Source organism: Dendrobates tinctorius, unplaced genomic scaffold (assembly GCF_039654945.1).
Source record: "Dendrobates tinctorius isolate UK_male_01 unplaced genomic scaffold, ASM3965494v1 ptg000086l, whole genome shotgun sequence".
NCBI lineage: Eukaryota > Metazoa > Chordata > Amphibia > Anura > Dendrobatidae > Dendrobates > Dendrobates tinctorius.
In genome coordinates this window covers 57,045,232-57,070,849 of record NW_027361754.1, presented here as the reverse complement: position 1 = coordinate 57,070,849, position 25,618 = coordinate 57,045,232, and the positions used below count along the sequence as shown (strand labels likewise).

Sequence of the window (25,618 nt, the reverse complement as noted above, 5' to 3'; positions counted from 1 at the left end):
GTTAAAACTATTTAGGACACATGTTTGACAAGTAAAGAGACTGTGTAAAACAGAAGTACCTCCTGAGGACCTATTTAGAGGGAGTTGTGCCCACGCTATAAATGTGAATAGTGACATTGATGTTAAAGTCCCCAGACCCAGGAACTTTAAAGTTCCAAGCTACAGGTCTCTGGTATGCATCCAATAGGTCATTTAATGGGTCGAAGATTACTCAGGTGTTGATCAAACGTTGGCTTCTAGTTCTGGGAGCATCTCTCAACTTCCTAGTTGGTCTTGGCTTGCGCTGTGGTGGAGGGTGTGTAGTGCCCGCTTGCTCCAGAATGTTTTTGCCTTCATCTAAAGAGCGGCATACGAAAGTTTTATTATTGTGCGAGAAAGATAGGGCGAATGGGAAACCCCACCGGTATTTTATTTGTGCAGCCTGTAGGGCCATAGTGACAGGTCTCAAGGCCTTTCTTCTAAAGAGCGTGGCAGGCGCAATGTCCGCGAAAAGGCGAACAGAATCTGGTAATCCGGGAAGGACTGGGGAGTCTCGAGCGGCAGACAGGATTAAATCTCTAGCCTCTTCATAATGTAATTTAAGCAATACATCTCTAGGGATGTCGTCCGACCGTGGTTTACCCCAGGCTCTGTGTATTCTCGTTATATGTAGCAGAGTCGAGTCAGTTTGTGGGAGTAGTGCTGTGTCTTTAAGAGCTAGGACACTTTCAGGGAGGCCACGAATGCACAGATTTACCTCTGCGTGATCAATTTACATAGTCCTCGCATTTCAGCTCAAGATCATTTATACGATCCATATGCTGCTTTATGATCTCCTGGTCCTCTCCCAGTTCATCTGCCACCGAGTCCATTTTTTCTTCTAAAGTAGATGTGCGCTGGACTATGTCCTGTATTTGTGAAGTAACACTTTGCATAGCTGTTGCCAGTTCAGACCTGAAAGTCTCCTGCAATGTTTTTATTAATGCAGCTGTGGGGACTATTGCGTCTTCCTGGGGAGAGAGATCCTCTCCTCCTGTAGCGGCGTGTACCTGCAACGCTGGAGAGGAGGACGCTGAGGCTGCAGCGGCCATCTTGTTATTATTCCCCTCTGAGAGGATTTCTGCGATGGAGCGGCTTTGCTAGCTGGACGGTACCTCCTTTCTTAGGCATCCTGGGTCGCGGGGGTCTCAGGGCGTATGAGGGGCCATCCAGTAGCTGTTCCGGTGCGATCCGCGCGGTGAGTGGGGCTATATTTAGCTCGCTGAGAGCGGAGCTCAAGGATGTGCGTCCTCCATCTTCAAGCTCCGTGCATGCGCCCCCAATAAAGTCATTTTTAAAGCATTTTGCACCGAGGTTTTGCATTTAATAGTTTTTCTCATATTAAAAAAAAAGTGTTACACAAACTGTTGCTAAATCACTACAGTTGGGTGGGTGGCATAACATGTAAAATTTATAAAACGCTCAGCAACAGTTTGATAATTTAAGTGCAAATTAAGACAACAAGCTGTGTCCTGTATTCAACAATTTCCAGCATTTTCTAGATTAAAAAAAGTTGCCAGGTCTATTTTTCACATAAGAGCTGCATCGATCACAGATTGGAACCCCTATTGATCAGCTAGGAGTAAGTGCTCAGTTTCCCTGCAGCGCCTCCACAGGAGACATGAAGGATTACTCGGTGAACTCCAAAGGATTACCTTTGCACTGATTTCATGAAAAACGTCAATTTCTCACAATACATTTTCATACAGGCACATAAAGCATTAACGGTGCCCGATTTATTTATTTTTTCAAAGCTGTAAATCTTGGAATATGCTGAGCCAAGAGGAAAGATAAGGGAAGGACGCATCTGTAACACTCGCATATGCCAAGTCTTCCAGAGAGGGGGGCACCCTCTGTAGCTGCTCTATCCTGAATGGGGGACATTCTTCCTCCTCATTCAGAAATGGGTTTCCTAAAAGAATCGGCAAATTATCGAACATTACCACCGATCTTCGTTTTGGGTGAGCGACCTCAGTAAATAATATACAAGACATAAGGAACAGCCGATGACATCACAGAGCCAAAATATTTACAATTCTGATGACTTTCTATCCGTGGCCGTACTCAATGCAGCACAACCGTTTACAGTCTGAAGCTGAACACTTGCACTTGTCGTTATTCAGCGGTTTTTGGACAGTGATGTATTCCAGCCATGTGGTATAATTAGGGGCGCTGCTCGTCCTGGACGTGTAATGATTACAGTGCTGCTTTCTATTATGTCACCAGCTGGACAGTTCTAAAGCTTGGATAGTGGAAGAAAAAAAATCAAAAAAAATCTACAACTGGCGCGGAGATCTGCCGACGTGAAATAATAGGCTTGTTGTCCCCGTCAGGCAGCTCCTTTCCTTATTCTCACTAATAAGATGATAAAACGAGAGGACACTTTGAAATGCTGCCAGTCTTGTAGGACATTACCATAAGCGACTTTCTTTTCCTTTGTCGGTCAGTGAAACAGGACGGTCTGTGAATATTATCTAATCTAGACTTTGCTCTAAAATAACACGCCCTATGTTTGTCCGCGGGATGAATGTGATGCCTAATGGCTACCTATTTTATAGCTTCAATGTGCCCATAAAGAAAAAATAAAACAATTTTGAAAAGAAAACTAAAATGTACATGTCCTATACAAACCTATGGGTCTCCATGGTAACAGACTACAAGTAAACGCTGTGTAGTCGGATTTTGTAGTCATCAGCTATGGGTCTACTTATTCTTGCTTATACACATTTGGCAAATCAATAAGGGAACAGATGAAAATGGATGTAACAGCATCAGATGACTTTTTATTTTATCGAAGATTTTTTCATAGTTTTTTATGTTTGTTGCATTTAGACACATATTAAAGCCTTGGACACAGAATCCTGAACTGCTGGGTAGAGGTCTGTTTTCTTACCCTTCTCGTCATATTCGACTTCCTTGAGGAACAGTCCGGATGAAGGGGCAATGATGTTCCCTGGAAACACCGGTGGCGTCCGCTCTTCTAGATGAAGTTTAATGTGTCGTGGAGTGAGATGACCCAAACCTACAGCGACCAGAGCACTTGTCATCCTCCTCACCTGGAACGCAGAGGGTATTCATGAAAAGGTGCTGGAGATCATCAGTAACCAGACGCTACAGAAGAAAGTCATAAAAATGGAGAGCAACACGTAATTGTTAAATGGGGTCATAAGAAGAATTAAAGGGGGTTCCCAGGACTTTAGACTGAAATGTCAAATGTTGTAGGATCAATTGGGGTTTAACCTCTTCAGTTCAGTACCAAGAGATCATCACATGCATCTGGCACTGTAGTGAGGGCTCCAGGAGGGTAGGACATCCACCAATGACACACTGATTGGCTGACTCTTGTGATTTGTAGAATCTCCAGCCCCAAGATACTGTGACCCTCACTGATCACATAATAATGGCCTACCCTAAACATACATGCATCAATGTAAAATCCTGGAAAGTGCCTTTACAGTACCGTAATTTAGATTGAATGTTTATGACGTAACAATGCAGCAAGACATTTTATATGTTTATAAATGATAACAGAGTTTATTCTACTTTGTTCTCAGAGGATCGGCCACTTGCTATATTTTTTCTTTCCTGATATAAATACTGCTGTTCTTCTGAATCTGGGGATGTTTATCTTCTATTTCAGCTCTTCTCCATTCTGGCGATGCAGTCCTCTGTACACTGTATATACAGTGGGGAAAAAAGTATTTAGTCAGCCACCAATTGTGCAAGTTCTCCCACTTATAAAGATGAGAGAGGCCTGTAATTGACATCATAGGTAGACCACAACTATGAGGCTAAGTGCCCACGTTGCAGAAATGCTGCGGAATTGTCCGCAGCATTTCCGCAACTCCCTGCCACGGGTAAAGCGCATGCAAAATTCGCATGCGTTTTCCCGCAAAACACAAGCGTTTTGCAAGCGTTTTTAGCTTGCAGAATGCTAGCGCTTTTCCAAGCGATTTGAAGCATTGCTTGGAAAAGTGATTGACAGGTTGGTGTGACCAACTTTTTACTATTGATGCTGCCTATACAGCATCAAGAGTAAAAGATATAATGTTAAAAATAATGAAAAAAAAAATAAAAAATATGGTATTCTCACCTTCTGACGGCCTCCAATGTCCTCAGCGGCGCTCCCGGTACGTTCCATTCCCAGGGATGCTTTGCGCGAAGGACCTTTTGTGACGTCACAATCACGTGACCGCTACGTCATCTCAGGTGATTCGCACAATGCATCCCTGGGAACGGAAGATGCTGGCAGCGTGGCTGAGAGGCAGGAGGACTCCGGGGGCCATCAGAAGGTGAGTATATCCCTATTTTTTACTTTAATTCTATTTTTAACAGGAATATGGTACCCAGGGTATGGAGGAGAGTCTCCTCTCTTCCAGACCCTGGGTACCATCCGCACATGAAGCGTTCACTTTACGCATGGTGAGCATAGACACATGCGTAAAGTGAGCATTTCAATGCAATCTTATGGGTGTGTGCACGCTGCGGATTATGCTTCGGTGTACACTGCCATTATAATCAATGGAAAATAAAATTTGCAGTGCACACGGTGCGGAATTTTCCGCGCGGATTTGCTGCGGTTTCAAATCCACAGCATGTCAATTCTTTGTGCGGATTCTGCTGCGGTTTGGCACCTGCTCTATGGAAGGTCTCAAACCGCAGGGGAAACCCGCAGGCTAAATCGCAGAAAATCTGCAGATACACAAATCCGCGCGGAAAATTCCGCACCACAATCCGCAGTGTGTGCACACACCCTATGGCGGCGGAATCTCCGCGATTCCGCATAAATAATGGACATGCTGCAGATTTTACTGCTATGCGATTCCTTAGTGGTAAAATCCGCAGCATTGGCACAGCAACTGCGGAATCACATGAAAAACGCAACGTGGGCATACAGCCTGAGAGTCAAAATGAGAAAAGAAATCCAGAAAATCACCTTGTCTGATTTGGCAAGATTTATTTTCAAATTATGGTGGAAAATAAGTATTTGGTCATTAACAAAAGTTCATCTCAATATTTTGTTATATATCCTTTGTTGGCAATGACAGAGGTCAAACGGTTTCTGCAAGTCTTCACAGGGTTGGCACACGCTGTTGGTGGTATGTTGGCCCATTCCTCCATGTTTTGGGCCTGTCGCTGGGTAACACGCACTTTCAAATCCCTCCAAAGGTTTTCTATGGTGTTGAGATCTGGAGACTGGCTAGGCCACTCCAGGACCATCATATACTTCTTACGAAGCCACTCCTTCATTGCCCTGGCAGTGTGCTTGGGATCAATATCATGCTGAAAGACCCATCCATGTTTCATCTTCAATGCCCTTGCTGATGGAAGGAGGTTTGCACTCAAAATCTCACGATACATGGCCCCATTCATTCTTTCATGTACACAGATCAGTCGTCCTGGCCCTTTGTAAAGAAACAGCCCCAAAGCATGATGTTGCCATCCCCATGCTTCACAGTAGGTATGGTGTTCTTTGGATGCAACTCAGCATTCTGTCTTCTCCAAACACGATGAGTTTTGTTTCTACCAAACAGTTCTACTTTGGTTTCATCAGACCATATGACATTCTCCCAATACTCTTCTGAATAATCCAAATGCTCCCTAGCAAACTTCAGACAGGCCCAGACATGTACTGGCTTAAGCAGGGGGACACGTCTGGCACTGCAGGATCTGAGTCCCTGGCGGCGTAGTGTGTTACTGATGGCAGCCTTTGTTTCGGTGGTCCCAGCTCTATGCAGGTCATTCACTAGGTCCCCCCGGTGTGGTTCTGGGATTTTTGCTCACCGTTCTTGTGATTATTTTGACCCCACGGGGTGAGATCTTGCGTGGATCCCCAGATCGAGGGAGGTTATCAGTGGTCTTGTATGTCTTCCATTTTCTTCTTATTGCTCCCACAGTTTATTACATCACACCAAGCTGCTTGTCTATTGCAGATTCAGTCTTCCCAGCTTGGTGCAGGGCTACAATTTTGTTTGGTGTCCTTTGACAGCTCTTTGGTCTTCACCATAGTGGAGTTTGGAGTGTGACTGTTTGAGATTGTGGACAGGTGTCTTTTATACTGATAACAAGTTGAAACAGATGCCATTACTACAGGTAATGAGTGGAGGACAGAGGAGCCTCTTAACGAAGAAGTTACAGGTCTGTGGGAGCCAGAAATCTTGTTTGTTTTTACGTGACCAAATACTTATTTTCCACCATAATTTGCAAAATAAATCTTGCCAAATCAGACAAGATGATTTTCTGGACTTGTTTTCTCATTTTGACTCTCATACTTGTGGTCTACCTATGATGTCAATTACAGGCCTCTCTCATCTTTGTAAGTGGGAGAACTTGCACAATTGGTGGCTGACTAAATACTTTTTTTCCCCACTGTAAATCTAGTCTTTTTTTTAGCCAACTGGGCATGGTTGAGATGTTTACTGTAGAGAAGAGTTGAGGATCATGTCCACTTTGTTAACATTAACAACAAAGTTGCAAAGTTCTATTGTGTAGTTAATCCTCCGTACCTGATTGTAAGCAAAAGATTGACTTTTGAAGGTAAAATCCCAATACTGAAGGTTGCTGTATGAAGAGAAAAACAGACGAATAAGCTCATCTCCAGTTCTGCATATTATATAGATAAATATAAGCACAATGGAAAGGCTGAGTGGATGACATGCAGAGTTGCAAACCTACTATTCCTTTTTTCAGGATAATCTGACCAAAATTCACATATGGACCAAAGTTTTAACAAATGTTTGCCACGTTCCCTGATAGCAAGTGAGCAATGGTCGCCTTAGATGCAGCCAGGCCCTAATTCAGCCCAGAATAATACACACAGCTCTACACTACATACACACAGAGCTCTGCACTATTTACACACATAGCTCTACACTACATACACACAGAGCTCTACACTACATACACAGAGCCCTACACTACATACATACAGAGCTCTGTACTACATACACACAGAGCTCTGCACTACATACACACAGAGCTCTGCACTACATACACACAGAGCTCTGCACTACATACACACAGAGCTCTGCACTACATACACACAGAGGTCTGCACTACATACACACAGAGCTCTACACTACATACACAGAGCCCTACACTACATACACACAGAGCTCTGTACTACATACACACAGAGCTCTGCACTACATACACACAGAGCTCTGCACTACATACACACAGAGCTCTGCACTACATACACACAGAGCTCTACACTACATACACAGAGCCCTACACTACATACACACAGAGCTCTGTACTACATACACACAGAGCTCTGCACTACATACACACAGAGCTCTGCACTACATACACACAGAGCTCTGCACTACATACACACAGAGCTCTACACTACATACACAGAGCCCTACACTACATACACACAGAGTTCTGTACTACATACACACAGAGCTCTGCACTACATACACACAGAGCTCTACACTAGATACACACACAGAGCTCTAGATTATATACAGACACAGAGCTCTACACTACAAACACACAGAGCTCTGCAGTATTTACACACATAGCTCTACACTACATACACACAGCTCTATACTACATACACACATAGCTCTACACTACATACACACAGAGCTCTACACTACATACACACAGAGCTCGACACTACAAACACACAGAGCTCTGCAGTATTTACACACATAGCTCTACACTACATACACAGAGCTCTGCAGTATTTACACACACAGCTCTACACTACATACACACAGCTCTACACTACATACACACAGCTCTACACTACATACACACAGCTCTACACTACATACACACACCCACAGCTCTACACTACATACACACAGCTTTAAACTACATACACAGCTCTACACTGCACACACACAGCTCTAGATTATAGACACAGAGCTCTACACTATATACACACACAGCTCTATACTATATACAGTGACTTGCAAAAGTATTCACCCCATGACCTTTTATTTGTTACATTACATATATACACACACACACACACACATCCATCTCTACACTATATACACACACGAAGCTATAAACTCTATACATAAAAATTGTAAGGGTCGTTTGGAGTTTGCCAAAAGACATATGGAAGACTCCCCCATTGTATGGAGGAAGGTGCTGTGGTCAGATGAGACTAAAATTGAACTTTTTGGCCACCAAGGTAAACGCCATGTCTGATGCCAAACTAACCCAGGTCATCACCGCAAAAACACCATCCCCACTGTGAAACAGGGTGGTGTCTCCAGCATGCTGTGGGGATGTCTTCGGTGACAGGGAAAATGGTCCAAGTCAAGGGAAGATGGATGGTGCAAAATATAGGGATATTCTTGAACCTTTTTCAGTCTGTCAGTGTTTTGAGACAGGGACAGATGTTCACCTTCCAACAAGACAATACCCCAAAGCATACTGCTAAAGCAACACTTGAGTGGTTTAAAGGGAAATGTACCGTAAATGTTTTGGAGTGGCCTAATCAAAGCCCAGACCTTGATCCAGTTGAGAATCTGTGGTCAGACTTGAAGATTGCTGTTCACCAGAGGAAACATCTAACATATGAAGGAGCTGGAGCAGTTTTGCCTTGAGGAATGAGCAAAAATCCCAGTGGCGAGATGTGGAAATCTCATAGAGACTTATCCAAAGTGACTTCCAGCTGTATTTGCCGCAAAAGGAGGCTCTACAAAAGTACTGACTTTAGGACGGTGAATAGTTATACTCCCCGAAGTTTTCAGTAATTTTTACTATTTGTTGTGTACGTCACAAAAAAAAGAAAACCAAATGTTCACAGTTGTAGGCATGTTCTTTACATGAACTGATGCACACCCTCAGAAATACAGTGAAATTCCAGGTTGTGAGGTAGCAAAACAACAAAAATGCCAAGGGGGTGAATACGTTTGCAAGCCACTGTACACAAACAGCTCCACATTATATCATATGTACATATATAGCTAAGTCGTATATCTAATCCTATTCTTTGTGATACTGTGATACTGACTGCTCAGCCGTGTATCTAATCCTATCCTGTGTGATACTGACTGCTTAGCCATGTATTTAATCCTATCCTGTGTGATACTGTCTGCTGAGCCGTGTATCTAATACTATTCTGTGTGATACTGTGTGCTGAGCTGCGTATCTAATCCTATCCTGTGTGATACTGTCTGCTGAGCTGTGTATCTAATCCTATCCTGTGTGATACTGACTGCTGAGCTGTGTATCTAATCCTATCCTGTGTGATACTGGGCTCCCCCTGCAGTCTGTGTCAGAGGGTGGTCTGTGTTGGCACGGTAATAAATTGTGTTATTTCCAGCTTTACAGAAGGACGATAACACCATAGAAATGATAAGAATAATAGGCCTCAGTTACCACAACTGTCTACAAAGAAAACTGTTGCTGATAGCAACCAATCACAGCTCATTTTTCATATTTTAAACAGCTCTGGGACAGCGTGGCGAGTTTTGAGTGGCGACTTTTGTGTTTCGGTTGGTGTATGTGTGGTGAAATGTGTGCTGAGGGTGGTATATGTGTTGAAGCACGAGGTAGTGTGTGGCGCATTTTGTGTGTGTGTGTGTTCAGATCCCCGTGTGTGGTGAGAATCCCATGTCAGGGCCACACCTTAGCAACTGTACGGTATATACTCTTTGGCGCCATCGCTCTCATTCTACAGTCCCCCTTGTTCACATCTGGCAGCTGTCAATTTGCCTCCAACACTTTTCCTTTCACTTTTTCTCCATTATGTAGATAGGGGTAAAATTGTTTGGTGAATTGGAACGTGCGGGGTTAAAATTTCGCCTCACAACATAGCCTATGACGCTCTCGGGGTCCAGACGTGTGACTGTGCAAAATTTTGTGGCTGTAGCTACGACGGTGCAGATGCCAATACATACATACACTTTTTCACCATTATGTAGATAGGGGCAAAATTGTTTGGTGAATTAGAACGCGCAGGGTTAAAATTTCGCCTCACAACATAGCCTATGATGCTCTCGGGGTCCAGACGTGTGACTGTGCCAAATTTTGTGGCTGTATGTCATGATCCTTGCTGGATGAAGACTGATAAAAAAGCACAGGTAACTTTTTTTTCCCTAAGCTGTGCTTAAGGTTGGTTTTTGCCCCCGGTGGCCATTAGGATTATTGCACTGTGGTGTCGTTTGTTCTAAGTTTGCCCCCGGTGGTGGTGAGCGTCATTGCACTCTAGTTTCTTTAGTTAAGTGCACATGATTATAATGCAGGTGTGATTGCTGGCTCTGCTATAAAAGAGTCACAGGTGTTGCAATCAGTGTTGGTGATAGTGTTCATTTCAACCATCCTTGGTGGAGGAAGGAGCTGGAGAGCGTTCCTTGCAGCACTGTCTTAGCTCTGGTGTGAAAGGAGTCATAGAGGATTTCCTTGTAGCTCTGGCAGAGCTTGATGGCAGCGATTCAGGAGGAGAGCTGCATGCTGGTGGTGGACTCTGTTGCCAGGAGCAAGTGCAACAGAGTAAAGCTAAGTGGTGTTTCCCTGTTTGTGTTTTTCCTTAGTGTGTGTTAGTACAGCGGTGGGGCCAGTGCCTGCGCCACCCAGCTCCCTAGCAAGGGATAGGTGTAGGGTGTGCTAGGGCGACAGGTTCCTGATCGGCGCCCGGTGCGGAACCGGCATAGGGAACGTTAGGAGCGTTAGGGACACTGACTCAGGGGAGTGCAGGACTTCTCCACGTCCCCTTTCCCTATCGCAGGGCCCACCGTTATAACTGTTTCCCTTCCCTTTGTCTTGTTGTTTTAGTTACCGGCCTGCGAGCCGTGTCACACAGGACAGTATCACGTGCCCCGTCCTGTTGTTCTAGTTACCGGCCTGCTGGTCGCGTCACACAGGACAGGTCCACGTGACATTATCACCAACCGAACTTTTTTTCTGCTGAGCCATGGACCCAGTTCAGCCCTTTGCCCAGTTGCTGCAGACCCTTACTAATGAGTTTAGGGGGCTGCACGGAGGGTTGGTGCGGCAGCTGCGGCTGTTGGTGGGCTCTGGGGTCTTGGTCCAGGAACAGGCTCAGCCAGAACCCAAGATATCCCTGACAGATTTTCTGGAGGGAGAGATCAATTCTTGGCGTTTTAACAAGCTTGTAAATTGTATTTCTGGCTGAGCCCTCGTTCATCAGGGAGTAAAGAGCAACGGGTGGGAATCATTATGTCCCTTCTTAAAGGGGGATCCCCAATCCTGGGCCTTCTCCCTACCGGACGATTCTCCATCTTTAGAGTCCGTGGACGAGTTCTTTGCGCCTTTGGCGCTTGTGTATGGGGATCCTGATGGCGTCGCCCTGGCGGAATCTCGAATCCGTAGGTGTAAACAGGGAGCCCGGGTCACTGAGGAGTACTGCTCAGAGTTTAGGAGATGGGCCACTAATACTCAGTTGAATGACCCAGCACTTAGGAGTCAATTTGTGCAGGGTTTGTCTCCAATGTTGCAGGATACTCTGGTGCAGTACGCCGCCCCCAGGTCACTGGAGGCCGCCATGTCCCTTGCCATCCGGGTGGATAGATGCCTTAGGGAAAGACATATACAAAAAGTGCCCCCTGATGTCCTCGCTAGGGAGGAGGACCCAACAGTGCGGACGGAGGAACCCAGACAGCCCGGTGTTGTTGATACAAAAAAGGGGGTGTCTGCGGCTCGTCGTGGTGGGGGGGTATGCTTTTCCTGTGGGAAGTCTGGCCATTTTATGAGAGCCTGCCCAGTTCATGCCAAGTCTCCTGACGAACCCATGCAAGTAGGAGGAGCTAGTTTGTTTTCAGAGCTGCCTACGGTTCGTGGAGTGGTGTCGGCATGTTTGTACTGTGGGCAGACTGGTCATGTCCTGAAGGCTTGCCCATTGCGCGCCAAATTATCTGTGCCATCTGAGAAGCCGCATTCCCCTGGTCGCTTGGAGGGATGCGACCAGGGAGTGTACATTTCCTCCATTTTGCCCTCACAAAGTACCATCTCAGCAGAGGTCTTGGCTGGCGGGGTACCGGAGGTGATACCGGTGTTTGTGGACAGCGGATCAGGAGTCAGTCTGGTGGATGCTCGCTTTGTCCAGACTCATGGTCTGAGGTGTAGGACGCTAGCCCAGCCTATAAGCGTCCGGGCCATAAACTCTGCTCCACTGAGCCAGGGGATCTTGACCAAGGTCGTAGAGAATATCCATCTGCATATAGGACATCATGAGGCGTCCTTGTCATGCTACGTCTTGGAGGGAATGCCAGTACCTATTGTCTTAGGCCTCCCTTGGCTGAAGAGACACAACCCGGTAATATATTGGCGGGCGAGGGAAGTGGTCAGCTGGGGGCACTCGTGTAAGGGCTGCTGCCTAGGAACTACTGTCTCTGCCGTCTCTCTTCAACGGACCCCTTCCTCTCCGGTGAGGGCAGCAGATGTGCTGCAGGAGAGTAGGGGCAAGTCTCAACCCTCGCCACTGGCCAACCCTGGGAGGCGCCAAACTCGTGGTGGAAGGGGTTGGAGGGTGGTGTACCCCTTGGTGAGGTGCGGGGGTGTGAGTGTGGTGACACAGGGGGACGCCTCTGTTGTCAATCCCAGTAAGAGTTCTCCAAGTGGTGACAAATGAACGAGTGGCAATAAACGTTCAGGTCCGGACCTGTGTGTGAACGAGCGTGTATGGGTGGCCACCAAAAAACATCCAGTGGATGTGTGTTGTGGAGTGTTACCAGCTCATGCCAAACATACACATACACAACCCGTTCCCCAGGTCAGAGCTTCGGAGATGTGTGTTGCCTCCATAACATACGTTGCCAATACCAGCGGGCTCGTTTCTCATCAACCTGACATGCAGGTAGTTGCTGGGGTGAACTCTGGGTCTGGGCGTCCCCGCTGTAGGTGGCTCCTTGATGGGGAGCGGTCTTGAGGGTCCAGAGGCCCCTCATTAAGGGGAGGGTACTGTCATGATCCTTGCTGGATCAGGACTGATAAAAAAGCACAGGTAACCTTTTTTTTTTCCCTAAGCTGTGCTTAAGGTTGTTTTTTGCCCCCGGTGGCCATTAGGATTATTGCACTGTGGTGTCGTTTGTTCTAAGTTTGCCCCCGGTGTTGGTGAGCGTCATTGCACTCTAGTTTCTTTAGTTAAGTGCACATGATTATAATGCAGGTGTGATTGCTGGCTCTGCTATAAAAGAGTCACAGGTGTTGCAATCAGTGTTGGTGATAGTGTTCATTTCAACCATCCTTGGTGGAGGAAGGAGCTAGAGAGCGTTCCTTGCAGCACTGTCTTAGCCCTGGTGTGAAAGGAGTCATAGAGGATTTCCTTGTAGCTCTGGCAGAGCTTGGTGGCAGCGATTCAGGAGGAGAGCTGCATGCTGGTGGTGGACTCTGTTGCCAGGAGCAAGTGCAACAGAGTAAAGCTAAGTGGTGTTTCCCTGTTTATGTTTTTCCTTAGTGTGTGTTAGTACAGCGGTGGGGCCAGTGCCTGCGCCACCCAGCTCCCTAGCAAGGGATAGGTGTAGGGTGTGCTAGGACAGGTTCCTGATCGGCGCCCGGTGCGGAACCGGCATAGGGAACGTTAGGGACACTGACTCAGGGGAGTGCAGGAGGTCTCCACGTCACCTTTCCCTATCGCAGGGCCCACCGTTGTAACTGTTTCCCTTCCCTTTGTCTTGTTGTTTTAATTACCGGCCTGCGAGCCGTGTCACACAGGACAGTATCACGTGCCGCGTCCTGTTGTTCTAGTTACTGGCTTGCTGGTCGCGTCACACAGGACGGGTCCATGTGACACTGTAGCTGCGACCGTGCGGATGCCAATCCCGGACATACATACACACCCACATTGAGCTTTATATATTAGATATATATATGACCTCATGTCTCCCAACTTTGGACAACCAATTCCATCTACACCATTAGCATATGTACTGGTACTCCATGTAACACTGACTGGTATGTTTGTAACCAGTGTAAGTTTCCTGTAGACATGTTGGTGCAGACATCTGGTGGCCGACTTATAACATATCAGGCCATAGAGTCGCTCACGTCAGTGACCTTCATGTATCCGCTACAACAAAGCGTCAATTGATATAACATCGTTTTGGCTACAGATTTAGCGTTCTGGACCTGATGGTATTACAACTTGTACATTTCATGTTTTTACAATGACGGGTGGAGTTGTCTGTGACGCACAAAGAATCTGGGAAAAGTATCTGCTGCAGATGTTCCCCTTCATTCATGGGAAAAAAAAGTCTTCCCGTCTCTGGCATCTCATGTTCAGCTGCAGTAAAACCACCCAGGACCAATTCATTAACAGCTGACCGACACAAGATGGCAGAAGTATTACTCACAGAACCACCGTTTACGGCGACCCCACCCAAATTGTAGGATTACCCCACAAGTCTGGTATTTCCCACTAGTTAATATTCCAGATCTACTTGCCAATGACCAGTTACACACCATCTTTTTTGTAAAGCGGTCCCAACCCTTATAGCAAATCTGTCACCAAATTTCACAATGCAAACTGCAAATCTATTATGAGGTCGGTGTACTTACTGTGCATATCCTTGGCAGCATCGTATTCTTGGATGGTATCCTAACAACTATTAAAATGAGCATTGTTCGAGTCTCCCAGGATTATACAGCCATTGTAGGATGTGATTTTTTTCCCCCTCAAAGTAAGTACACCGGCCTCATCAGGTTTAAGTGCTCTATTTAGAAACTTACAGTATATGTAGTTTACACTGTGAAATCTGGTGACAAATTGTCCATTTAAAAAAGTGTTTATCAAAGATAGGAAATACAGACCATCATCTTTGGCAAACACAAACTGCTTTATTTTTAAATTATTTTTCTTTATTATTTTTAAATTCCAGGACAGAAACAAGAAATCATCTGATCCATGATGAACTTGTAGTTACATAGGTAATAAAAAACATATAGGTCCATCAACTTAAACCTTCTCCACCAGTTATACATTCTGACCCACAAATGACATTTTTTAGGAGATACAGACTTTTTTTAAATGCCGAAATAGTGTCTGCCATTAATACCTCTTGTGGTCGGGCATTCCACAGTGTGACTACTCTTACTGTAAAGAACCTTTTCCTAATTACATGCCCCTCATCCTACAGAGAATGCTCAGTCAAGCTAAACATTCATGTGTGTGGAGGAGTCAGGAAAGACACTCAAGTGCTCGGCCAACATTTATACAAGGTGTGTGGGTACCTTTAAGGCGTTATCCAGGCTTGGGGCTCAAATCTTTAGTCACTTTACGTGACTGCAGACTTGTGAATACTCACGACATGCGCTGTCAGGACTATGACATCGGAGAATGTGACTGCTAGTATGAGACTTGTATGCTTCCGGTCACATTCAGACTAGACATGTCTGGCCTTGCTCAATTCACTTACTCTAATTGAAGAAGTGCATGTCTAGTCGGCATGTGATCGCATGTATGAAAATCACATACTTGTGGTCATGCGCCAGACCAGAGAATTCTGACAGTGCGCAATGCGAGGATTCACAAGTCTGCAGTCACGTACAGTGACTTCAGACTTGGATACCAAGCCTCGACAACGCTTTTAAAACTACTTGTTAGGCTAAGTGCATACGTTGCAGAAAATTTCTGTACAAAAACCTGAATCCCTTCCCAGAAACCGCACCTATTTTTCCACGGCGGTTTTTGCGCTTTTTTTGCGCGGTTTTGATGCGTTTTTTACCGCAGAGGTTTCTAAACGCATGGAAGAAGCCAAAACCGCGGAAAAATCCGCAAAATTAATGAGCATGCTGCGTTTTTTACCGCAATGCGGTTTTTTCGCGGTAAAAAACGCATCAATGTGCACAAAAAGTGCAAAATGCATAGAAATGACTGTGCAGCTTATTTTTAGCGTTTTTTTAGTGGTTTTATAGCGAAAACCGCGGTAAAAACCGCTAAAAAAACGCTGTGTGTGAACACAGCCTAAAGGAAATAGCACAGATCACAACTGGAGCTGGTGGACAAAGTGGAGGATGATACCCATCATTGTGTGACCGCCACTACTTCTAAAATTGGGAGTCAGAAAAGGAGCCACCAGTGAATAGAGGAGCAGTAGGTATTTTTTTTAATTGCCTTTCCCCCTTAGAATATTGATTTCTCAGCCGGAAAACAGAACTTTAAAGGGTAATTAACCTCATCTCATGAATTTGGTCAGTTTGGTCACACACTCAGAATTTGGTCAGTTTTTTACATCAGTATTTATAAGCCAAAACCAGCAGAGGAACAATCAGAGGGAACGTATAATAGAAACACGTCACCACTTCTGTATTATCACCCACTCCTCGTTTTGGCTTACAAATACTGATGTAAAATACTGACCAAATACTGAAAGTGTGAACGTGGCCTTAGACACAAACAACCCCTGCTTCAGCATCTGATTCAGTCCTCCTCGCGGGCAGGACCAGGGCAGCGTCCGTTCCTTTGCCATGGTCAGACTGCCAAGTCAGGCATTTTTGGCATATCCTCTAGATATACTATAAATATAAAGTATATAAACTGATTATTCACCAAACTTATTTTTTTTTTCATTCCCCAAAAATTAGATTTACGAGAAATCTTATAAGTAGAGATTATTCTGTGCATGATTTTGGGAGGAAGAAGGAAATGACACACCGGGTGGGTCAGCATTGGCTTCCAGAAACCTCATATGGTGTATAATAAAAAAAATATCACAAAGTGTCTCAACATTGTGGAATTGCTACTTACAGCGCATTAGTGATGAACTCCCAGTAGGGAAGAGAATAACGTTGGACACAGTGCTCTGGCCAAATCTGACTAATTTGCTGTAATAAGTTGGAACACATTAGATTTGTGAGTGACACTTGAGGGATTTTCTGCTGGACACCTATAGATCATTTCTTTTTAATGATTCTAACTGATCATGCCAAGATTGAGCCATAATGACGGCAGAGCACCGGCCGCCTACGAGGTAATGTCAGATGCTGTGCACAACAAAGATTGAGGTAGAATGCCCCAACATTTATCAGACTTCAAAAGGGGCTTATAGAAGAAACACCAAACAGAAAAAAGCCAGCACAACCTCATTATCAGACAGAGATAAATTATAGACCAACAACTGAGAGCTCACAGAACTAGAGATAGGAGGCTTGTATAGTGTGCCTCATTCAAAACATGAAACATGAAAATTTAATTGCATTTCTGCACTAGAAATATGAAAATTTGAGAATGCTTAGTGCATAAATTGGCCAATTCATGTGTACCTGGCAGCCACAGTAAGGCGATTCTCGTATACCAGGACCTAACAATGCCAATTTGTATGCATTGGCCTTCTGACTGAGCACTCCGCCCCCTAGCCTCCATTTTTCATAATTCTAGTGCAGTAATGCAATTCAATTTTCATGTTTGCATGCTATAGCGCTGCAGAGTGCTGCCTTGTTTGTTTGATTGCATATTAGTTGGCGACTCTAGGTAGGCATCTGTTCACACCTAATTCATGTTTGGATGTGACAGTCAGTTTTTTGTACAGTGTGCCTGGCATCCAGCTAGAAAGGAAAACTAGGAGGAGCACTGCAAGCTGTTACCAGTCAGCTACTCTCAGGCAATCAGAATTGATTGGAGTGTTCTCTGCAACTGTGATTGGCTGAGATCAACAAGCTTTACTCACTATGCTCCTCCCAATAGTGCTTTTCAGCAGGAGGCCAGGCAGAGTATAAAACCACCTAGTTCAGCCCCCAAAGAATTAAAGATATAATAATAATACCTGTTTTGTAAGAGATTTGGTAACAAGCTGGTAGACGGGGTTATATCCGCTTGCTGCAAAGTCTTGACTGGAGACTTAAATGGCGTCTCGTTATTTGTGGACCTAAAGCCACTGAAATCATGTTTCCCGACAAAAAACGGTGCGGCTTCCTGAATCCGTGGAATGTCAAGATGACTGGGAATAGAAACCAGATAAATGATAGCGAACGCAATCAATCTGCTAATTGACAGTAGTCCACATTGGACACATAGATATGACACTTACCTCTCACTTGCCACCCAGCATAGATTGCGTTCAAATACCGGCAAATTTGTGTGTTTACATCCAGTGACTACTCGGTACAAGTATGTCCGGGAGACCGCGTTGAAACGGGCATGAAAATCGTCATTTACATGAAACGCCTTTATTATGCTGCATAGAGGGTGGGGGATAGATCATTTTAATAAGGGTCTAAAGCAAAACATTTCTCGTATCTAAAAATATATATCAAATGTCTTTAAAGAAAACTTTTCACCAGGTCAAAAAAAGTGTCCAGATTTTACTCTAATTTTACTCCCGCTGCTCCCCCGAGTATTCAGCTTTTTGTCTTTTTAAAATCTGTCTTACAGTTCCAGAGATATGGGCCTTTTTATTAAGGTCTAATCTTTATATTTTTACTGAAGGGGCATCGCTCACAGGGTAATAACCAAGAGGAGCCTAAAGACACGCCCCTGAGGATCCTGTGAACCACGCCGCTTTAAGAAGATAAAAAAGTAACAGTAATTAAAAAAGCCCATATCTCTGGAACCGTATGACGGATTTTAAAAGGACAAAACATGAAATATTCAGGGGAGCAGCAGGAATAGAATAACATCACAGACTGCCCAGTTCTGTCAGATTCTCTTTAAAGGGATTGTCCTGTAACAAGTGAATAGGTCATAACTTGTTTCTCGTGGGAGTCCGACCACCAGGACGCACACCGATCAGCAGAACAGGAAATTTTTATGCCCATTAGAACACAGCGACAGTGCGCCTGTCCGACTGCTGCTCCATTTACTCCCTTATGAGGCTGCACTTTTCCGTTTCTGGCAGCCCCATAAAATGTGAATGAAGAATAAGATGGGTATCAGGATAGGTGAAAAATTGTTTTCACTGGACAACCCCTTTAAGCCACACGCCTTTTACAATAAACTTTTTCATTAAAATTATCAGTTTTATATACTTATCTCATGCCATATCCTGAATTGTGAGGCATTTTACATGGCAATATATTAACATCATGATATTTGTTGTCGTCGGCCCTTTAACTGTTATATACTGAAGAATATGAATGGGTTAACATACGCTGTAGTTTGATTTTGTCGCCTAGGCTCATGTACTAGACCTGTTCCCTCTCCCCCTCCAGGTAAGAGCTGCGCAGCGAGGGCTGTAGTGATAATTAGTTACCATGGGAACGCATTGTGTGCGAGCGATGCATTACCGGCAGGAATGTACAGGCTTCTGTGTTCACAGGCCAGAAATCATTGCCGCTCCGTCTCATCTGTTAGCAACAGTAACATGCCGCGCGCCGCCGCCGCTTATCTCTGTTACTGGACTTCTCCCGACTGCCAGCGGCATCTGCAATAGATTTTGAAGCTCGGCGTTTTCCTGACCTCGGCGCCAGATTATCCCCATATATAGTTAAATCAAGAAACAACTGTGAAGTGAAGCACTTGACATGAGGCATCCCCGATGTCTCAGAAAGTCATCCAGGACCGGTGGGGTTACGTTGGCCTCACCACGGTTTATCTGGTTCCATGGAACGTACATTCATACATGTCAGGATTTGTAAAAATGTGTCCTTCCTTTATAGTGGAGCACCAGAGCAAAGCCATTGTGTGGCATGACAATACGTGATCTTGATAAAAAAAAAAATATCCCTTTGGCACAATAATGGTATTTAAAGGGGATGTCCAGGCTTGTGGCTCAAAGTCTTAAATCACTATGTAACTGTAGACTTGTAAATCCTCACAGTGCGGACACTGCATGCTGTCAGGATTCATCAGTACCGGTTCGGAGAAAAGGCAGGTCATGTGACCACAAGTATGCGATTTGCATACTTCCAGCCACACTCCTACTCAATGAATCTAGTGCATGTCTAGTTGGCATGTGACCGCATGTATGTAAATCGCATATTTTACTTGTGTGCCTGTCCTCTCCTGGCGCAGTAGGATCCTGAAGGTGCACACTGTTAGGATTCACAAGTCTGCAACTCCTTTAAGTTAAAGGGAAGGCGTCATTGTGAAAATTACCTTTTATTTAAAACTAGTATTTTTTGTTGCATGTATTTAAAAAAACTGCCAACATTTATATATTTTTTTTTATATATTCCAATCTAATTAGTAATCTTGTAATTTTCACACAAAATACTGGGGCATTTTTCAGGCTCGCATTTCCTGCAATTTCTGTAAGAGTTTTTATCATCAGAGGCAGGAATAAAATTATAGGCAACACCTCTAGACACAGTTAATAACACAGGGCCAACAATCACTATAGGCAATGTGACATCTGACCCTGCTCCCCCTTCCTTCAGTGACTTTAGCGCACACTCAATACAAAAGATTGGTTGGATCCCGGCCCTTTGTGGCCTTCAAAACTACAGTCTTGAACTTATAGGCTGCTGGTATCAGGTGCACCAAACTTACTCACACCTCCTTATCTACAGCTTGATTTATCTTCCCTCCCTGAGAACATAGATGCTTTCCCCCCTCTCCATACATGATTTGTGTACAATTGCCTCTCTCTTCCTGCTGCAGTCTCTAACACTGAAAGGGTATGGAGACAGAGTAAAAAAAACCATCAGAGATGGGAAAAGAACCATGTTGGGTTTGTCAGATTTCACTTACCAGCTAAGTAGGTGAAAGACAAGCAAAATATCATGGATCATCATTTTGAAAAAAGCTTTTTACTCTTGCTCATATGAGATCAGTACAGTAATAGTTCTACTACTGTCCACGAGAGGGCAGTATTATAGTTGATCATTTCTTCGCCATACGAGCTGGTGTACTTTAATGCTTCTTGGTTTAAAATGCCAATGATTGAATGGATGAGCAATTTTTTTGACTCATACATGCATTAGCCAGCAGGGGGCGTCGATGAGCACTAGAAAAAATAGTTTCTTCCAGGAAAATGGGAATCTAAAATCCGAAACTAATGTCTGAACACTCATTATTATTTCATGAAGAACTATCATTGCGCTGTGTCAATAACTTGCAACACTCACCAGATGGGCTCAGGGTGTAGATGGAAATTCAAAGCTTTCACCAATGTGTCTTCTGAGAACGGAGCTTTATCAGGGGACCTTTCAATGTCCAAATGCGCAGAATTACAGATTGCATGGACCCCAGAGTCGGTACGGCTGGAGATTGAAAATTTCACGTTTCCAACTGGCCTGAGTTTCTGTGCAGCCACCTATGGTCAGAAAAAAGAAAGTCAAATATAAACCATCTGAATATATAATAAATGCAAAATTTCAAATAAAAACAAATAATGGCTGATATTTTCAGTGTCCTCAAGTGGCAAATTCAAGTTAATACTGAATAGTGTCACAGCACCATCTAGAGCCAGTGTGTAAAATTACAATGGCAACAAACACAATTTTATCACAGCACCATCTAGTGGCAGTGTGTGGGATCACATCGATCACAAATATCACAATTGTACCACACCACCATCTAGTGGCAGTGTGTGGGATCACATTAATAATAAATACAACAATTTTACCACAGCACCATCTAGTGGTAGCCTTTACAATCACATTAATGATAAATACTACAATTCTAGTGGCAGTGTACAGGATCACATTAATAACAAATACCACAATTTTAATACAGTCCCATCAAGTGGCAGCATCTAGCATCCATTTAATAATGAATACCACAATTTACCACAGTGCCATCTAGTGGCAGTGTGTAGTATCACATTCGTGATAAATACTAGAATTCTGTCACAGCACCATCTAGTGGCAGTGTGTAAAGTCACATTGATAATACCACTTTTTTTTATCACAGCGCCATCTAATGGTAAATTATTTGATTGCAGAATGTTCAAGTTCACAGGTAGAATTCAATGTTAAGATGCGAGATCACGAGTTTACCCACTACCATAACTTAACTACATGGACATACATTACACAATGTACTTGATGGATGCCTTGAATCACTTTTGTAGACTTTTTGAACCTTGCCCAGTGGAGGTAGCAAAAATGAAGAAAAATGTAGATTTTGTAACCAAAACAAGCTGCAGTATGCCTGGAAACCAGAACGAAACATCAGTCTTTTCTGTTCCCCACGTCTGCATTGTTACAACATACATGTGGTTTTCATTATAGAGAAAAATCATATTGTCCGTGAGCAGGAAACTAGATATTCCCTGAGAAATAATATATTCTGGAGACATTTACATGCCCTGCCCTGGCCATGCTGCTGCTTATCACCCTGCAGTACATCACACACGGGCACAGGCCTATTGAATATGTTATTCTTGGACTGTGATCATTATATTTACTTGCTACCCTCAAAAGACCTATATAATAAAAAAAAATTACAACACTGACCACACTTTGCTTTTTTTTTTGTAAACTAATTAATTCCTTAAAACAGTCGGAGCTTAGTTTTATCTGATAAAATGGACATATATACCTGCAGCCACCACTAGAGGGAGTCTGCAACTACATATGTGTAATTGCTGAATTCAGTGTATACTGAGAGCTCCCCCTAGCGGCGGTTGCAGGTAGTCAAATGTTTATTTAAAAGCAATGTGACTGCAGGGAATTTGGAGCTCTGTATCCAAAAGACAAAACTCCAGAGACAACAGAGATTGATAACTAAGTTAATCACCTAAGAATTTAGATCCAGAAACAACATGGTGATTCGTTTTTAAACCTTTAGATTATTAGCCTGCATTCTCGCCTATCCCAATACAGACTACTGATTTATTAGCCAAGTAAAAAATTGCCAGCTGTAACAACTGAAATATATTAAAGCAGAGCTGCAGTGTATATCAAAAGGGAGGTACTGACCTATGCATTTGATAAAATACATGGTGGAATCAGAAAATCAAAGTCTACAACAAATAGGACAGCTAAGCTGGAGTCATTCATCATACTGATGCTCTAATGGGAGAAGCCAACAGTAAGAAACAATTAGTATCATGAGATATAACTTATACTTCACTTTTGGCCTTATTAAAGAGGGTTTTCTTTTAAGACTTTAATATTTATGACCAGTCGTCAGGATAGGTACTCTGCATCAGATTGTTGTGTGTGTCACTACCAGATCCCCACCGATCAACTGATTAAAAGAGCACAACGCAGCGGAAAATGGCACAGCGCTGTAAGTTGCATAGTGGCCATAACTGGTACTGCAAGCTCTATCCCATACAAATGAATGGGAATGATCTGATGTGTTGGATATGGGCCTATACTAAGGCTAGGTCAACAATATTAATATCCAGGGAAAAAACCCCTTTGGTATTAAATGTGCAACAAAATAGCAAATTTAAATGAATGAATACAAACGATTATCTAGATGGAATAACGATCAGATCTGCACAGTCACAGTCTCATTTACTCAGTGGGAAAGTCAGGAAGGCACAATATCATGGAGCTGGCACTGACCCAGCATCACTTCATCCTCTGGCCTGTGCAAACAGCTACTTAGATTAGTGGCACGTGGCGACACATAGCAGATTTACTGTTTTGTTGTTTTTTTTGGAACATGACGTCATTGGATCCAACGATGGAAGCATAAACCACACCAGACGACAGGCATAAAACATAGTGGAAGGACCAATGGTTTTATTGGCTGCGGCAACTCACCAGCCAGAAGATCCTGGACGGCAATTTGGCTCCTTACACGCAATATATGAGCGAGAGAATTATTGCTGCATAGTTAGGTAAACTTGCCCGGTAAGGCGATGTTCACACTTTGTCTATTGAAGAGTTGAATAAGGCAAGCTTTTTTTCTTTTACCCGAAAACCAATTTAGAAAAAGCTCTATTTTGAGCGAGTTTTTGTTTTCCTGGAGGAGGTTTGGAAGAGTTTTATTTTCTCTTCAATTTTTTTTTTATTGGCAGCCTTCTTACTGGACCGTGCTTAGTTTGGAGCAGATCCTATCAAAAACTGCTTTAAGTAAGTGACATTAACCTACTAGGCAGTATTCAAAACTCCTTCACAAATAATTGAAAAAAATGCTCAAAAACTCTTTGTATGAAGAACAAAAAGAGAATTTCATGTAGACAAAAAAAATAAAATAAAATTTTGGGGAAGATTTTTAGCTAAGGCCTCTTTCACACTTCAGTTTTTTGTGTTAGTTAAAATCCGCCAAAAGGACGGATATCGGATCCGTTTTAGTACTGATGACAACGGATGCCACCCGTCCGTTTTTTTGACGGATCCGCCAAATGAAGAATGTTAAAGGAATCGCAGGAGAGAGAGAATTTGTTTTTTTGTCCGGCACCCAGATAGAATTTCGGGTTAAATCAGTGTCTGGAGGATCCGATGGCCAAAAAAACGTTGCAAGCTCCGTTTGGAAGTCTTTGAGGATGTTGACGGACACATTTTGGCGGATCCGCACAAAAACGGATGCAACGGACGGCAATACGTCAAGATCCGCCAATAATGAAAGTCAATGGGGAAAAAAAAAAAAAAAATGGCGGATCCGTTTTTTTCCCAAATCAGCGGATCTTGACTGATTGTCAAAAACGGAAGTGTGAAAGAGGCCTAAACTGCTCCCAAAAACAAAAAATTGTGTGAACATGGCCTACAAGACTGGAAAACCTGGGTGATGATTAGTATGGCTGCCGTTACAGTATCCACGACCTAGGGCTGTAATGCAAGGACATATCAGGTCCCCACACTGGGTAGCAGACAGAGGTACTGGAAAAAGAACCCCCACTATCTATGCATTCATATTTCTAATGATCCATTTACACCAATAGGTAATTGGCAAACAAACATTCGGAGTTAACCTTGTATTCAATTATCTGCCGTTGTATGTCAGCAATCATCTGATGAAAGAGCAAAACACTTGGTCTTAGGGCGATCGGATCGTTTATGCTGTAAAAAAACAAAACAAAAACATAGCAAATTCCTTGTTTAGCGGCGTAATGTGCTGCCGGTAACTGTTGTTTGCAGCATAAACAATCAGATCCACCCAATTAACGGTTAGCCAACTCGTTGGGTGATAGCCGGTATATTTATTAGTGAGCGGTCTGTCACCATCATAGTTGATCGACTAAGCCTATAGTATATGATACAAATACACACACACGTTATACTGTGCATACATTTTAGGCAGGTGTGAAAGAATACATGAAAGTAGTTAATAGTTTATTTTTGGCAATAAACAAAATGCAAAATGAAAAAAATCAGTTCTTCTGGGTACTTGTACTTGGAAACAGTTTTTGAAGGAACTCAGAGGTGAAATTGTCCCAAACATCTTGGAGAACTAACCACAGATCTACTGTGGATGTCACTTCTGAAAATGCTTCTATCTCTCCATGTAATCCCACACACTGGATCATATGAGATCAAAGTTCTGCGGGGGCCGGATCATCACTTCCCCCAGAGAGCTCTAATCTGAACATTATGGAGTCAGTCTGGGACTATTAAGAGACAGAAGGATTTGCACAAGCACATCCACAGATTTGTGGTTAGTTCTCCAAGGTATTTGGTACAACCTCCTGCCGAGTTCCTTCAAAACCGTGTACAAGTTGTGAGGCAGTGACTGGGGTCATATGTGAGGGTTGCTATGTGTCCCCCATGATGCGCTCAGAAGCATATTAGATCCGCTGGAGTGCCTTGTGGTCACAGCAGTGTACCTGTGAGTCACAAGGCAGAATAAATGTAAGTTTGAACCTGGTCAAGTTATTTTTGACCAAGGAGCTTGTTC

General features: G+C 43.7%; 1 protein-coding gene across 2 annotated transcripts in view; it reads right to left on the bottom strand.

The window, feature by feature from the left end:
- Positions 1–25,618, bottom strand: part of PUSL1 (pseudouridine synthase like 1) — a 94,705-nt gene that overhangs the window by 11,842 nt on the left and 57,245 nt on the right. Inside the window, exons 3-7 of one of the 2 annotated variants that reach the window (XM_073585431.1) lie at positions 20,950–21,137; positions 17,973–18,119; positions 17,709–17,882; positions 6,525–6,579; positions 2,912–3,074 (exon numbers count right to left, since the gene is read on the bottom strand). In XM_073585431.1, the coding sequence (XP_073441532.1) occupies positions 2,912–3,074; positions 6,525–6,579; positions 17,709–17,882; positions 17,973–18,119; positions 20,950–21,137 (727 nt within the window). Of the gene's footprint in view, positions 1–2,781; positions 3,075–6,524; positions 6,580–17,708; positions 17,883–17,972; positions 18,120–20,949; positions 21,138–25,618 lie in introns of those variants that run through there. The other variant, XM_073585430.1, reaches the window with a different exon arrangement.